Source organism: Microtus oregoni, unplaced genomic scaffold (assembly GCF_018167655.1).
Source record: "Microtus oregoni isolate MIOR12 unplaced genomic scaffold, Mior012 000061F_ref0000440, whole genome shotgun sequence".
NCBI classification, from domain to species: Eukaryota; Metazoa; Chordata; class Mammalia; order Rodentia; family Cricetidae; genus Microtus; species Microtus oregoni.
This window is the reverse complement of record NW_024543871.1, coordinates 6,318,510-6,334,491: the sequence shown is the minus strand read 5'-3', so window position 1 is coordinate 6,334,491 and position 15,982 is coordinate 6,318,510. Positions and strand designations below refer to the sequence as shown.

The 15,982-nt window shown below is 42.0% G+C and overlaps 1 protein-coding gene across 1 annotated transcript in view; it reads right to left on the bottom strand.

Moving 5' to 3' along the window:
* The window catches only part of Ctps2 (CTP synthase 2), a 108,380-nt gene that overhangs the window by 11,248 nt on the left and 81,150 nt on the right, over window positions 1-15,982 (bottom strand). The window contains exons 15-17 of the mRNA XM_041639941.1: window positions 15,568-15,623; window positions 13,871-13,967; window positions 4,512-4,656 (exon numbers count right to left, since the gene is read on the bottom strand). Of these exons, the coding sequence (XP_041495875.1) occupies window positions 4,512-4,656; window positions 13,871-13,967; window positions 15,568-15,623 (298 nt within the window). The remainder of the gene's footprint in view (window positions 1-4,511; window positions 4,657-13,870; window positions 13,968-15,567; window positions 15,624-15,982) is intronic.

Below are 15,982 nucleotides of genomic sequence, written 5' to 3'. Positions count from 1 at the left end.
TATGAAGCAGTCTGATTCCACTCTAACCATGCTAGCAAGACCATTCAAACTTGTGGTTCCCTTTTAAAGACAGGCATATGTGCATGTCTTTGTGAGGGAATACCACTTGTGTGCAGGTAACCAAGGAGGCCAGAAGAAGGTGGGGATCCCCTGAGCTGGACTCATAGGTGGTTTTAAGATGCCAGATGTAGGTGCTGGGAACCAAAGTCAGGTCCCCAGGAGGAACTGTAGGCATTTTCAAAGGGCTAAGCCATCTCTCCAACCCTTGTGTTTACCTCTTATAGACAGGACAGATAATATTCAGACACAGAAGGAGACATATTACCAAAGATTACAATTACTTATTGAATGGACCATAATTTCCCATTAGACTTATTTACTCTGCAAATGGATTCATTGTACTTATCAAAAAAATTTAACCTGGCAGTTGCCATCTTTCAGAACGCATGTAGGGTCATTCTATAGCTGAGGACTTTCAGAATGAATTTTCCACTACCAACTTGAATCAGGTCACTTCTCCCAGTTTACACTGTTCGCATATGTGATTTATGATGATCACTGCTTTCCTTCAGGAAGGCTGGAATTTTGATGGATGCTAGGCAGAGAACATCTGTATGATGAAGCCCTTAGTAAAAATCCCTCAATTCCAAGTCTCAAATAAAATTCTATGGGCAGAAACACCCGCATACACACACACCACACACACACACACACACACACACACACCTGTGTGCCAGTGCTGGAATGAGGGTGCACTTGATATCAGAGAGGGAGTAAGGGAGTACAGAAAACCTGAAACTCTTCCTTCTTCAGACTCTCCTTACATCTCGTCCCTGACTGACCCCTGTATGCAATGCACCCTGCGTCACTGTCATGAATATGAGCTGTGAGCACAACTATATTCTGATTTTGACTCAACAATTACTGAATACGCATGTATTCTTAGGTGGAACCAAACCAAGGCTCTTAGTTTAATTTTTTGTTTTATATTTTGAAACAAGGCTTCAATCTGTAGTCCAGGTTGCCATCAAACCCATGGTGACTCACCTACCTGCACCTCCCAAGTGCTAGAATTATAGGTGTGAACCACCACACCTGGCTGTGATAGCAACTGCTGCTACTTCTCCTCCTCTTCTTCCTTCCTTCTTCCTCCTCCTTCCCTTATTCTTTTTTTTGGGGGGGTTGTCTCACTGTGTAGTCCTGGTTGGCCTGAACTTAGTAGTAGACAAGGCTAAGCGTCAAACTCAAGAGTTGTGCCTTCCTCTGCCTCCTGAACACTTGGACTAAAAACACGTACTAGCGTGCCCGGCTGCATGTACTTTTAAATTACACTTTAGTGGGGGGAGGGGAGGCGCATGTGTGGAGTTGGTGGGGGTGTGTGTGTGTGGAGGTCAGAGGACAACTCGTGGGAGTCAGTTCTCTCCTTCCACCAAGTGGATCCTGGGGACCAAACTCAGACTGTCATGCTAGGCAGCAAGTGCCTCTACTCATTAAGCCATCTTACTACCTTAATGATTTTACATGTACTTTTCAGTAATTAATAAAAAAACTAAAAACACTACCCTAGAATGATTATGCCATTGAACCGACTACTGTAAGCCTAAAACTGGGGGGAATTAGCTGTTAGAACTGCTGCCATTCTGTAGACAACAGAGTGGCTGAAGATTTGGTTCACCAGCTCTAAATCCCTAAATAATATTCTTACATCTCCCAAGTGCTCAGTGATAAATATTCTCGGCTGGGAAGAATGCAGAGGTTACAGCTCAGGTGTTCTTACTAAAGGTACGACCTTTACACTCTGCCCCGTGAAGACAAGGCTGCCCGTACATGCATCAGAGAGAATTTCAGGGCAAGGAGACATCCTTGCAGTGCCCATGCTCGAGCTGTTTACAAGCAGTAGTCTTCTCTGAAAGAAACACAGCTCGAAATAAATCACCTCATAGCAGTGTGTGGCCAGCAAGGCAGTCACCTGCCTTTCAAAATTCAGCAGTCCCATGGAGGTGCAAGAAAGAGTCTGAGGGAAGAAGTCCTTAGTGATTCTAGTGTCTGTCACTGGATTATTGGTCACCATTCTTGGGGGTTGGGGGATTTGTTTATTGGTTTTTTGTTTGTTTGTGCAAGGTTTCACGTAGCCCAGGCTAGCTTTGATGACCTTGAACTTCTGATCTTCTTGGTTCCACCTCCAAAGTGCTGGATTACAGGCCTGCATCACCATGCGGTGCTATGCGGTGCTATGCCGTGCTGTGCGGTGCTGTGCAGTGCTATGCGGTACTATGTGGTGCTATGTGGTGCTAGGGATCAAACCTCAGGGTTCATACATGCTAAGCAAACATTCTACAACTGAGCTGTATTTTCTATGCTGTTTTTTTTTTGGAGGGGGGTATTTTGTTTTATTGAAGCAGGGTCTTGATATGTAACCCTGGTTAGCCTGGAACCAACAGTGTAGACAGAACCAGCACTGACTTTGCAGTAATCCTCTAGTCTCTGGAGTGCTTGGATTACAGGTATGCACAACCATATCTGCCAACAATCACCATTCTTTATTGAGATCCCTGTAGTATATCAGGTTTAGACCACCTTCTGCTGCTGCCTGCACTTACCACTTCAGTGGAGAGCCACCTGTATGCTAGGTAGCTAGACAGACATAGGGAAGGTGCCAACTTGTGATTGGTGTACAACCATGGAGGCCTACATACAGGTCGGCTGAAATTGGGATGAGCTCCATTAAAGGGGCTTTTCTTCTAAGGCTGTATCTGTTTCAGGCCAGTGCTCAGCTACGGAGGAGCTTCACTCAGTAGTGCCAGCCTCCACGCAGGAATCAAAAGGTCGCACTCAGCAGGCGGGTACAAGGACAGCCAGACTACACGAACCACACACATTCACTTGTTAGCTTGTTCTTGCAAACAGCCAGATGCTTAACAGTGAATAATTTCTCTCAGCCAACTAACTTGCTTCATTGTCACCTCCTTTTCTACATGAGAATCTAATAAAAGAGAACGTAAGGCAGCCATGGCATTTCACGGCACACATGTGATTTGGAATTCCACATTGGAATTTTCAATCTGTAACATAAACTATGCCGCCTGAGAACCCGGGAATGTTTTCCTCGCATGAAATCTCTTGTGTAGAACCATAGCATACAAGCAGGCAATCTGGGGACCACATCTGAAACAGAGAAGAATCTGGAGACCCCTTGCCTGCTCCCTATGGTAGCCCTCAGACACAGTAGGAAGGCCACTGCTCTGATTAAAGACAGCAAAGAGTGATTAATAATTTGATAAGGCAGCAGGCATGTAAGCCATGTAAGGCTGTTCCCATATGAACCCACGGAAATGGGAAGCACTAGAGCCGTGAGCATCTCTGAATAATAATGCCATTATAAGAAGGCTTGTGTAACACAAGCTCACAAACATCCCTGGTACCGATGCTCCATGATCTCAAGTGCAGCCTGCAATGGTTGTTTACAAGGGTAAGAGTCTATGCAACACACAGTATTACTGTGATAGTCAATCACCCTTCCTAAGGCTGGAATAGTCTAGGTAATTCCTTCCACATCTAAACTTTCTCCATATAATGCATACAACATTCTCGAAGGAGAATAAGTACAGATATAAATTCTATCCAAACTATTATTTAAATGTAATGAAATCTTGGTCACTACCTTGATCTTAACAATTACTGTGCTGTTCATCTGGGAAATTAGAACAGAGCACTACCTTCTCTCCGCTCCTGTTTTTTGCTTTTATGGTTGGTTATCTGGGTTTTGTTCAGTAGGTAAGAGTACTTGCCTAGCATGCATGAATCCCTAGGTTCCATCCTCAGGACAGCTAAATGCGGTGACAGATATCTGTAATCTCAGTATTTAGAAGTTAGAGGCAGGAGGATCCAGAGTTCAAGGTCATCCTTGGCTACATAGTAATTTCAAGAACAGCCTGGGATATGAGAGACCCTGTCTCCAAAAACAAATACTAAAGACATGTTGTCTCACTATGCCTACCAGGTTTTCCTAGAATCCATGATCCTCTTGCTTCAGCTCTCAAATACTGGGAATTCAGGTATACATCACTATAGCAAAATATATCTTTGAAATTTAAATGATAATATTCCTAAAGTAGACACAGGCTTGATAATGAAAAGAATAGCAAAAGTTCAGGTATAAGGGATCATCAGTTAAACAGAAATTAAATAAAAACCAATTTACTTAACAACTTTCAGGGAAGACAAGGAAAATCAGATCCCTTACCTTATACTATTAACTCACAATAAAGTCCAGATACGCTGTTGGATATTAGACTATGAAAGTGTTAGAAAAAAACATCGGGGTTATAATTTATAAGATGTTTCCTCAGGAAAGATTTTAGGCATGATACTAAAGATAGAATGCAGAAAAAAATTAAATACATACTTTTCTTCAAAACTTAAATTCCACAATGATTCTAAATTTTGTGGAAAAGTTAATATGCTAGTAACCATGCATCTGGACCCATCGCTAGGAGCACTAAACTGGTTACCTGTACGACAGTCTGCTCATCTGTTGGAGGTGGGTATTCAGATTGCCGGTTGCTGCAAGTAAGAACCCCAGGTATGGAGGGGAAGGCTTCATCGGCCTAGAAGTAAACTCCGGATGGAACTGGACACCAACAAAATACGGATGATCTGGAATGTAAACAAGTATGATGTGCTTGAATCAAACAGGCATGACAACCGCTAGAAAGGTTGCCATATAGTTGAATACCCACACTAAGCACCTCATGCATTCTAGGCAAGCATTTTACCAACTTAGCTATATCCCCCAGCCCTAGCCTGCTTCTGGAAGGCCTTTCATTGGCTCAATTTCCATAGTATCCCTAAACTTCAAGATAACCACCACCTGAGGTTGGGAAAGTGGCTTAGTGGATAAAACATTTTTCTAAGCAAGCATGAGAACCTGAGTTCAAATCCCCAGCATCCATGTAAAAGAGTTTGGCGCCATTGCCCCATGCCTGGAATCCCAGCATAGGAGGGTGAAGACAGAAGGGGTAGGGGAGCTTCCTGGTCAGCCAGCCTAGCAGCAAATGGGGAGTTTCCAGATTGTTGAGAAACCTCCATCTCATGGCAATAAAAGACACTTTTATCAGTGATAAAAGACACTGATATCTTCTTCTGGCCTTTGCATAGACACACACACACACACACACACATGCACACATACACAGAAATTAATTGAACATTCAATAGCTGGTAGCCACTAGACTGAGCAGGCAGATTAGTTTCTGCTTTGGAACAAATTCTCCTGAACAGGTCTGACCTGTTCCAGAGGAGGAATATGTAAGCAGAAGCCTCTTTGAATTGCAGGGCTTCTCAGCTATGAAAGTTTGGCACAGGGAATGATACCTTCTCCCTCAACAAAAGGAAAAAAAAGAACAGAGTATGTTGGTGCAAGTATAATCCCAGCACCCCAGAGGTGGAGGCAGGAAGATCATGAGTTCAAGGTCATCTTCAGCTACACTTCAAAGTCATCCTGGGCTATAGGAGACCCACTCTCAAAGAAAAGCAAAACAAAACAAAAGTCAGTGTCCTCATTAGTTTTTATTGTCAATGTGAAGAACTTAGAGTCACCTGGGAAAGGGGGACCTCAAGTGAAGAACTGCATTAATCATTCTGGCCTATCCATGTCTGTAAGAGATTGGCTTAATTGATGAGGGAGGGCCAGCCCACTGTGATTAGCACCATCCGCATGTAAATGGGTCTGGGATATATATATCTCAGCATGATCTAGAATGTAAGTCAGCAAGCAGTGTTCCTCCATGGTTTCTGCTTCACTTCCTGCCTTGATTTCCCTCAGTGATGAACTGTGACCTGGAAGTATAAGCCAAAATAAACTCTTTCTTCACCAAGTTGCTTTTGGTCATACTATTTATAACAACAGAAAGCAAACTAGAACAGTCCAAACATAGTGGTAAAAGCCTGTAATCCCAGCATTCAGGAGGCAGAGACAGGAGGATCACCACAACTTTGAAAGTTGTGGTCTACACTGTAAGCCTCAGATACATAGTGCGATCCTGTCTCAGAAAAACAAAAACAAACAAAAAACCAAGGGCCTTAGGAAATGGCTCTGGAGGTAAAATGTTTGCCTCCAGCAAACCTGATTATCTGAATTCCATCCCTGGAACCCATGTGGTGGAAGGAAAGCATCAAAACCGTCTTCTAACCTCCATACACAAGCTATGGCATGAGACCCCCCTTCAATCCCACCCCCCACAAATAAATAAATGTACTAAAGTAAAAAAACCACAAAAACATAATAAACAAAAATTTATTTTAAAAACAAAAAGTCATCTATGCTTAGAGAAGAAATTGAGCAATATAACGTTAAAGTAAAACACATTAAACATTATAGCATAATATCTAGGGATGTCTTAGAAAGAAAAAGACAGTACTTCTATTTCTGCAGAGCTATGGAGAGATGCTGTGACACACATCATGTCATAGCCAGGGACAGACTATTTCAATGAATGGATCATTGCTCGGAATCGCTTTATTCAAGCAAATTCTCTGAGTGGATATGAAGAATGATGAAAGAGTTTTTATTTTGATGATGTTCTATCAGTCAAACAAAGTACCTTTAAAAGTAATGCTCTTAATGGCTTCTAAGCAGATTCTGACATTCTACAAATCTCAAGTCTTGTTCCTCTCAGAACCCTTGAGGGACAGTAGAGACTTGTGGTTATGCTTCTAAAGGGTACTTAAGATCAAATCTTCTGGGGAATTTTCCTTCATAAAATGAATTCCCTTGCAGTCGGCTTTTAAAACCTGCAAGGTTGTACAGCAGCTCTCATTTCTTTCCCAGCCTTCATTAAATCTGAAGGCGTCGATGGGAATCTAAATCTTTGTGAAGAAAATGGCCTCTCGGTATTTGCTGATAATAAGAGAAGCACGAGAATGAAGAGAGAATAAGCACTGGAACCAAGTAAACAAACAGCTATTTGCTTAAGAAATTCTCTGCCCCTTCTCACAAGTCACGAAAGGCTGGTAGCCTTCAACAGCCATCAGTGATCACACTTGAATTCAACATCAAAATGACTCCTGAAACACACCATCACTATTCTCATTCAAAACTCTACACAGCAACCAGACATGGTGGCTTACACTCTAATGCCAGCACTTGAGAAGCTGAAGCAGGAGGACTGTCTCAAGTTTACTCCCCACCTCCTAATGCCTGCTCAATGGTCCTGGACATGTTATTTAACGAACTCCAGCCTCTGCCATAAAGGGAGGAATTAACATCCATCGACCACTTTGTGAGGACACCACAGGTACATATGGACTCCCTAGCAGGGGCTTTTAGATCAAGCATCTAATAAACACACTAAATATCCATTATTTTCTTTCAGGGTCTAGGTAAGAGGCTACTATGTTCAAGGAAGCTATCTCCAACATCAAGTCTCCTCCAGGATTGGGATTCACCCCCACTCTCTATTTGGGATTCTTAAAGCACTCAAATAGATTATGGAACACTGAAATGGTAAAAGACAGAAAAAAGCATTTAAATCGGAGAATTATGACCTGAGCTGAGATGGAGAAACAGATGCCAAGTTGTAAAGAGAGTCTGGAAGCCTAAAGCACATAGGTTGAAAAAGCAGGTTTTCCCATAGAAGAGAAGGAGGGGAAGAACACTTGAATTCACTGGTACAGAAGACCATTTCCTAAATATAACTCCAATAGCACAGACACTGAGAAAAACAATTAATAAATGGGACCTCCAGAAACTGTGAAGCTTCCGTAAAGCAAAGGAGATGATCAACAAGGCAAACAGCAGCCTGTAGGGAAAAGATCATCACCAACCCTACATCAGATCTCCAAAATATACAAAGAACTCAAAAAATTGGTCATCAAAAGAACAAATAATCCAATAAAAAAATGAAGTACAGACCTAAACAGAGAACTCTCAACAGAGGAATCTAAAATGGCTGAAAGACACTTAAGGAAATGCTCGACATCCTTAGTCATCAGAGAAATGCAAATCAAAACAACTCTGAGATTCCATCTTACACCTGTAAGAATGGCCAAGATCAAAAACATCGATGACAGCTTATGCTGGAGAGGATGTGGGGTAAAGGGAACACTCCTCTGTTACTGCTGGGAGTGCAAGCTGGTACAGCCACTTTGGAAGTCAGTATGGTGATTTCTCAGAAAATTAGGAAACAACCTTCCTCAAGACCCAGCAATCCCACTGTTGGGTATATACCCAAAGGATGCTCAATCATACCACAAAAAAACATGTGCTCAACTATGTTCACAGCAGCTTTGTTTGTCATAGCCAGAACCTGGAAACAACATAAATGCCCCTCAACTGAAGAATGGATAAGGAAAATGTGGTACATTTACACAATGGAGTACTACAGAGCAGAAAAAAAAATGACATCTTGAAATTTGCAGGCAAATGGATGAATCCAGAAAACATCATGTTGAGTGAGGTAACCCAGACCCAGAAAGACAAATATAATATGCACTCACTCATAAGTGGCTTTTAGACATAAAGCAAAGAAAAACCAGCCTACAATTCACAATCCCAGAGAACCTAGACAACAATGAGGACCCTAAGAGAGACATACATGAATTTAATCTACATGGGAAGTAGAAAAAGACATGAGTAAATTGGGAGCATGGAGAGCATGAGAGAAGGTAGAAGGGGAGGGGAGAAGAAGGGAGGGAAATGGAGGAAAATATATAAATCAATAAAAACAATTTTTTAAAAGTAAAAATAAAATAAAGCATAATAATGAAAAACTTCAATTTTATATATTTTGGTTGTTTATGATCAATAATATTTTTAGCAAGCTAAATTTGTTCTTTGACAATTTCACATACATGTATTACATATATATTAATATATGGTTTTTTTCGAGACAGGGTTTCTCTGTATAGCTTTGGAGCCTGTCCTGGAGCTCACTCTGTAGACCAGGCTGGCCTCAAACTCACAGAAATCCACCTGCCTCTGCTTCCTGAATACTGGCATTAAATGTGTGCACCACCATCAAAAAAAGAAAGAAAGAAAAAGCAGGTTTTCTAACATCATTCTAACACTTTATTTTATGGATTTGTTTGAGACAGGGTCTCTCTGTAGACCTTGGCTGTCCAGGAACTCTGGGATCCAGCAGCCTCTGCTTCCCGAGTGCTGGGATTAAAGACATGAGCCACCATGCCTGGCTATTAATTGATTTGTCAACAAGGTCTCCTTATGTCACCCTGGCTGGCGTAGAGCCCACTATGTAAACCAGATAGTCTTCAAACTCACAGTGATCCTCCTGCTTGGCCACCTAAATCCTGGAATTACAGGCATGCACCTCCATACCCAGTTTGGGCTTCCATTTTGGAGTATCCAACATGTACTTCACACTCAACCAATCAGAGAGGTTTCTCCAACAATTTCACATGATTAGACTGCAAAGCCAGAGCCCTGTCCTGCTTAGAAAGTACTAGAGATGGGAGAACCTAGAGGCAGGGAGGAACTTGAGGACAAGTTAGACTTGAAGCCATCATGCAGTGAGGCTAAGGTGACAGGAACTGGAAGGGCAATCTCAAACACCTCTCTGCATTAACAGACTCTGTGGCACATGACAAGTGATTACAAGTTGCGGTGTGAAGAGGAGGAAGAGCTTACAGTCCAATAGCAAGTTGATGACCTAGGACAATGGTCATTAATCAGGAAGGAGGCGGTTCCTGATTTGCTAGTGTCTACAGATGGTTTTTTATTTGACTGGTTGGTTGGTTGGTTGGTTGGTTGGGTTGGATTTGGTTTGGTTTTTGAGACAAGGTTTCTTGTAGCCCAAGTAGACTTCAATGAACCTAAGGATGACCTTGAACTCCTGATCTTCTTGCTTCTACCTTCCAAGTGCCATGATTACAAGCATGCACAACCACACCTGGCATTGAGATCCTGTTGATTGATCCTAGGACCTTGTGCATCCTGGACAAATACTCTGCCAAGAAGATAGACATTCCCCCCAACTCTGTAAAGATTATTTTGGAACACTACAACTAAGGGGTAGGAGGAAGTAGGTCTGCTACTAGTATCCACTGACCAAAGGCCAGGGATGCTGACCAATAACCACACAGCCCAACAACAAAGAATAATCTTGCTCCAAATGTCAATGGCAGAGAGGGTAAGAAACTCCCAGGAGAGGAGACTGATGGTACATTAATGTAAAATGTCTTGAGGAAGAGTTTGTAGAGCTTTTAAATTGTTTGACATAAAATTAACATGCCAAGAGAACATCCATTCAAACAAACAGATCAAGAAGAAATTCCCTAAGTCTTCAAGTTTGTCAAATAAAATGTATAGTCATATGTCTAGACTGGGGGTGGCAAATATTTCTGCAAAGGGCTGAATAATAAATATTTTAAGCATTGCAAGTCATGAAGTGTCTTTCCTAACTACGCATCTCACTTACTGCAATATTAAAAGCAAAGTCACTCTGATAATTCCTGCCTTTGTATGTGAGAGCCAGCATAAACTCTTGGAATCACCATTCATGAAAGTAGGTCATAAGACCCTCATTCTTGCCAGGCATGGTAGCCTACACCTGTGATTCCAGCATCTGGAAGGTAGAGCCAAGGAAATCAAAAGTTCAAGGCAAGCCTCAGCTAGGTACTGAGTTGAAGAAGACAAGCCTGGAATATATGAGACTGTATCAGAAAAATAAAAACAAAACCAGCAGGGTAGAGGGGAAGACCCTCATTCCCAGGGGATTCTGCCCCGCATCTGTGAGGGAAGATTGTTGCAGAGAGAGGCCAAGAAGAATCTGGACAGTCTTGCTGGCCCTCAGTCTATTACACCTGATCACATTTACCATAATACCTTATCACATTTCCACAAGACTATCTATTCCTCTTCAAAGCTAAGAATAAAAAGAGTTTCCTCTGAATCTTTGGGTCTTCATTTCTGAAGGCCCCTGTGTCACATGAAACTAACTAGACTTGTTAGGCTTTGTGATAGCTAATCTTGTCAACCTGACACACCTGGGAAGAGGAAGCCTCTCCAAAAGAATTGCCTCCACCAGAGAGATCTGTGGTCATGGCTGTGGGCCACCATGTTCTTGATTGCTAATTGACACAAAAGGGTCCAGTTCACTGAGGGCAGCACCAGGCCTGGGCTATATTAAGAAAGGTAGCTGAATGTGAGCTTGGTAGCAAGCCAGCAAGCAGCATTTCTCCACGGATTTTGCTTCAAGCTCCTGCCTTGCATTCTTGATGATGGACTGTAACTTGTAAGATAAAATAAGCCCTTTCCTCCCTAATTTTGGTCAGTGTCTACCTTATTAATGTGTAAGACTGGCCTACATGGTACTTTTTTGGTGGGTTGTTTTGTTTTTTCAAGATAGGATTTCTCTGTGTAAGCCTGGACGTCCTAGAACTCAATCTGACCTTGAACTCACAGAGATCTCACCCCGCCCCGCCCCTGCATCTGCCTCCCAAGCACTGGGGTTAAAAGTGTGCTCCACCACCACCTGGCAGTGTTAGTGATTTTTTGGTGGCATGAAAGCTGAAGAACTAAAGAGTCATGGAGAGAAGATGATCGGTGCCATGTGGCAGAGTTCGAATCCCAGAAGGGAAGCTAGGGAAGGCCACTGATGAAGGTGCAACCCCAGCTACAGTGGAGACCCCAGATTATTGGAGACTCCAGGACTCTGGAACAACAAACAGCCAAGGACAGTAGCAGGTGTGGAAGGAAGCCAGCCTGGACCTATAACACAAGCTGAGTGCTGTAGATGGCAGAGCCAGAGAAGTGGGACTGCCCAAACTTTTTGGAGCTCAGAAGATTATGAATGAGTCCCAGACTATGGACATGGAGTTTTTTACACTGTTAAGATTTTGGTTTTGCTTTGATCTGGTTGTACCTGTACCCTGGTTCTATTCTCTTCAAATAAAAAAGTATATAATTATTTTGTTTGCTTGCTTTTTTGTTTGTTTTTAATTTTACCACAGCCTATAGTTAAACAGTCTTGGACTTTTAAAGAGATACTGAACTTTTAAAGCATGAAAATTTTTAAAGATTTTGAGACTTTAAAAATTGGACCATTATATACTACAATACCAACATGAGATCTTGGGAATAAAAAAGAAAAAGTTATGGTTTAAAGGTGATTTGTTTGATTGTCACATTAACAAGGAGTAGATTTGTGATCACTAATCTTAGTTGTCAACTTAACACATCTAGGAAGAGGAATCTCATTTGAAGCACTGCCTCTATCAGATTAGCCCATGGTCATGTCTTTGGAATATTTTTCTTGACTACTAATTGATGTGGGGTGGCCAGACTATTGTGGACCATACCATCGCCAGGCAGTATAAGAAAGCTACCTGGGAGCAAGTCAATTAGCAGCATTCCTCTGTGGTTTTACTTCAAGCTTGTGCCTTGGCTTACCTTGATGATGGACTCTACATATCCTGTAAGATGATTTAAACACTTTCTTCCCTAAGTTGCTTTTGGTCATAGTGGTATATAACAATAATAGAAAAGCTAAATGGAATATGCTTTGCTCTTCTATTTATTTGTTTGATTGTTTGTTTTCTTCCAGAGCTGAGGATTGAACCCAGGGCCTCTTACCACTGAGCTAAATCCCCATCCATTTCTTTTCTTTTATTAATCTTTTGTCACAGGAATGTCAGCTGTGACCTTGGTGAGAAAAAGGGTTACACCTTCCTACCCCTATACCAATCTCCAAAAAAACTATTTAGGAACACAGAAACTCAAATGTAACATAATTACATAATTATTTTCTCATGTCACAAATGTGCTTTTGAAGTTTTTTAATCACTTAAAAATGTGGAAAAGGTATTAGCTACAGAGAGAAAGAGTGTTCGCACTGACCCCTGGGCAAGCTAAGGAGCTGAGAGAAGCTAGGACCTCAGGCATACTATGTCTGGGTAGGGCTGAATGAGAAGAATGCTGCCTTCTGTCTTGTCAGTAACAAATGTGTGCTTTTGGATCTATGTTTTCAGGGTCTCCTAGCCTAGTCATATATAATTTCTGTGCTACTTATTTATTTTATATAACCCAAAGCTGCCTCAAACTCACTACAAGCCCAGGCTGGTCTTTAAATCAAAGCAATCTCCCTGAATCAAAACTTTCTAGGTACTTTAATTACAGACTCTCTTCTGAGCTTTTCCTCAACAGAAGTCTAGTCCTTTGTGTTTTGTTTGCTTTAAGACAGGGTTTTATATAGTTTAGGCTGTTCTCAACAGGGACCCAAGAATAACCTTGAACAACTCCTGCTCCTCCTGCCAGGATTACTTTACAAGAATGTGCCACCATGCCTAGGTAATACTGTGCTGGAGACAAAACCTAGGACTTTGCACGTGCCAGGCAAGCATTCTACCAACTAAGCTACATCTCCAGCCCCTTGTTTGGTCTTATGAAAAACTCTAAGTGGAATGATTAGTGTCTAGAAATTCAATGACTGGCCAAGGTTGCCCTTCAAGCACAAGCAGTAGAGAGAATTAGTAGATGATCTGGGATAGGCATGCAGTAGACATCCATAGTTACCAACAAGAGCAAGGAGAAGAGCAAGAACACCAGTAGAAGAGCTGTCTGCTTTCTGCAGAGCATTTAGAGCTGCCACGGGATTGAGAAGGGGAAATGGCAAAGCTGTCTGCTACTTGTACAGCTGGTAGATGGGAAAATACAGCTACTGATGCTAAGTTCAGACTAGCAGGTCCCAAAATGACAAGGATTATACGCAATGTGTTTCCACACAAGTTCTGTATGTATTTCAAGGGATTGAGGAATTGGAGGAGGGGACAATGAACTAGATCCCAAATTAGTCTGTGTATGACAAAATGGTGTTAGGTCATTATGAAGCTTTCTAGAAACAAAGAACCCACTTACTTGTCAATTCAATAATTTCCATCCTCTTCCCATATACATCCTGACCAACAAAGCGAAGGTCTTTCTTCTCAAATCGTTTGATCATGTTAGGGTTTACCTGGAAATGCAAGCAAGAAAGTCAAGCTTTGAACTACAGAGAAATTCAAACAGCTTATAAAGAGGTCCTGCATCCATTGGAAGGTTTTTCCATTGCATTGACCCTCTACTTAATTCCTATATTCAACACCCCAAATCTCATTTTAAATTCCTGATGAATTTGAGAAATGAAGTCTAATTCAAGTCACATGAACCTGGGAGGTTCATGCTGTATCACTCAGAGATAGGATAGGGAAAAGGACCATGACAATGCAAATATTCTGAAATCAGAACCTTGATACCAACCACTTATAGACATCCTTGTATCTGCTGCTTCCCTGAGTTAGGTGTACTTAACAATCTGTGATGGCCAATCTTCATTGTCAGTTTAACTAGATTTACAATTATTGGGGAGACACACTGGCATGTGTATAGAACATTTCCAGGAGTTACTGGCTAAGAAGGGAATATCCATCCTGATAGAGGCAGCACTACCCCATGGTTAGGGGCGCTGAACTAAATAAAAAGGAAATAAGGAAAAAATAAGCTGAATATCAGCATTCCTCCCTTCTTCCCTCCCCTTTACTTTCCCTTCTCCCTCCCTTCTTCCTAACTGCTGTCAGAATGGTATCAGATACCTCATATCTGATTTCCTTATAATGATGGCCTATTTCTCCTTAAACTGTGAACCAAAATAAATCCTTCCTTAAGTTTGTCTTGTGTGTATTTTACAAAGCAACAAGAAAGTAACATACACTATCTATCCCCAAATTCTAATTTTTAAAATATGTATGTGTATAGTGTGCATGTGTATAAGCGTATTTGCATGTTATGGATACACATGGGTATGGGTGCATGTGCTCGAGTGTGCATGCACATGGAAGCCAGAGGTTGATGTTGGGTATCTTCTTTCATAGTCTACTAAGGTTGGGCCCCCTATTGAACCTGGAGCTTGCCCAGCTTGCCCCGAGAATCCTGCTTTAGCCTGCTGTGTGCTGAGATGAGGCCATCACACTTCCCAGCACTTATGTGGGTGCTAGGAATCTAAATTCTAGTTCTCACACTTATGAGGCAAGCACTTTACCCAGAGCCATCTTCCCAGGACCCCAAATCACAAGTTTGAGTGAGGATTGAAATTCCTCTTTCCCTTGATCTCGGGACTCTTTTCTGTCCCTTTCTAGAAGCTGACTCCAATTGACAAAGACAAATACAATTAACCCATTGTGGTGGTTTGAATAAGAATGCCCCCCATAGGCTCATATTTTTGAATGCTTAGTCATTATCACTATTTGAGAAAGTTTAGAACGATTGGGAGGTGTGGCCTTGTTGGAGGAAGTGTGTCACTGGAGGTGGTCTTGAGGTTTCAAATGCTCACACCAGGCCCAGTATCTCTCCTTCCCCCACTCAGTCTATGAACCAGGATGTAGCATTCAGCTACTGCTCCAGCTTTTTATGCGCAGCTGTGCTCCCCACCATGATGATGAGAGATGCTACGGAAATATAGCAGCCTCACCTACAGATATTATGAAGCTGGACACAGTTCTCAAAGGGCCTACTTAGAATTGCTGGGATTCTCTGCACCAATCATTCACATCCCTCAGTAACTCAGATGAAAGGCATACCTCATAGCGATGTCTGTGTCTTTCTTCTATATAAGGAACGTCACCATAAAGCTTCTCTGTGAAGAAATAAGAATGGAATTAACACTGAGTGACGAACTTCAGAAGCAAATCAGGGCAAGAGTGTAGATCTCTGTGATCTCCAACAGAGTCAGAGAAAGGACCAGACTCCAAGGAACAATGTAGATTCTCTTGTCTTCCGGTAGGAAATCATGCAGCAATTCTCTTGTCCCTGCTTACCAAGTGCTAAGGTTACAAGAGCACACCACCAGGCTCATCACATGCTGCTGAGGATCAGAGCTCAGGTTCTCATGTTTACAAGGCAAGCACTGTATACACTGAGCCATCTCCCCAGCCCCTATGTCCAATTTTTATGAGGTACTGGTGATCAAACTCATGGCTTTGTGCATGCAAAGGA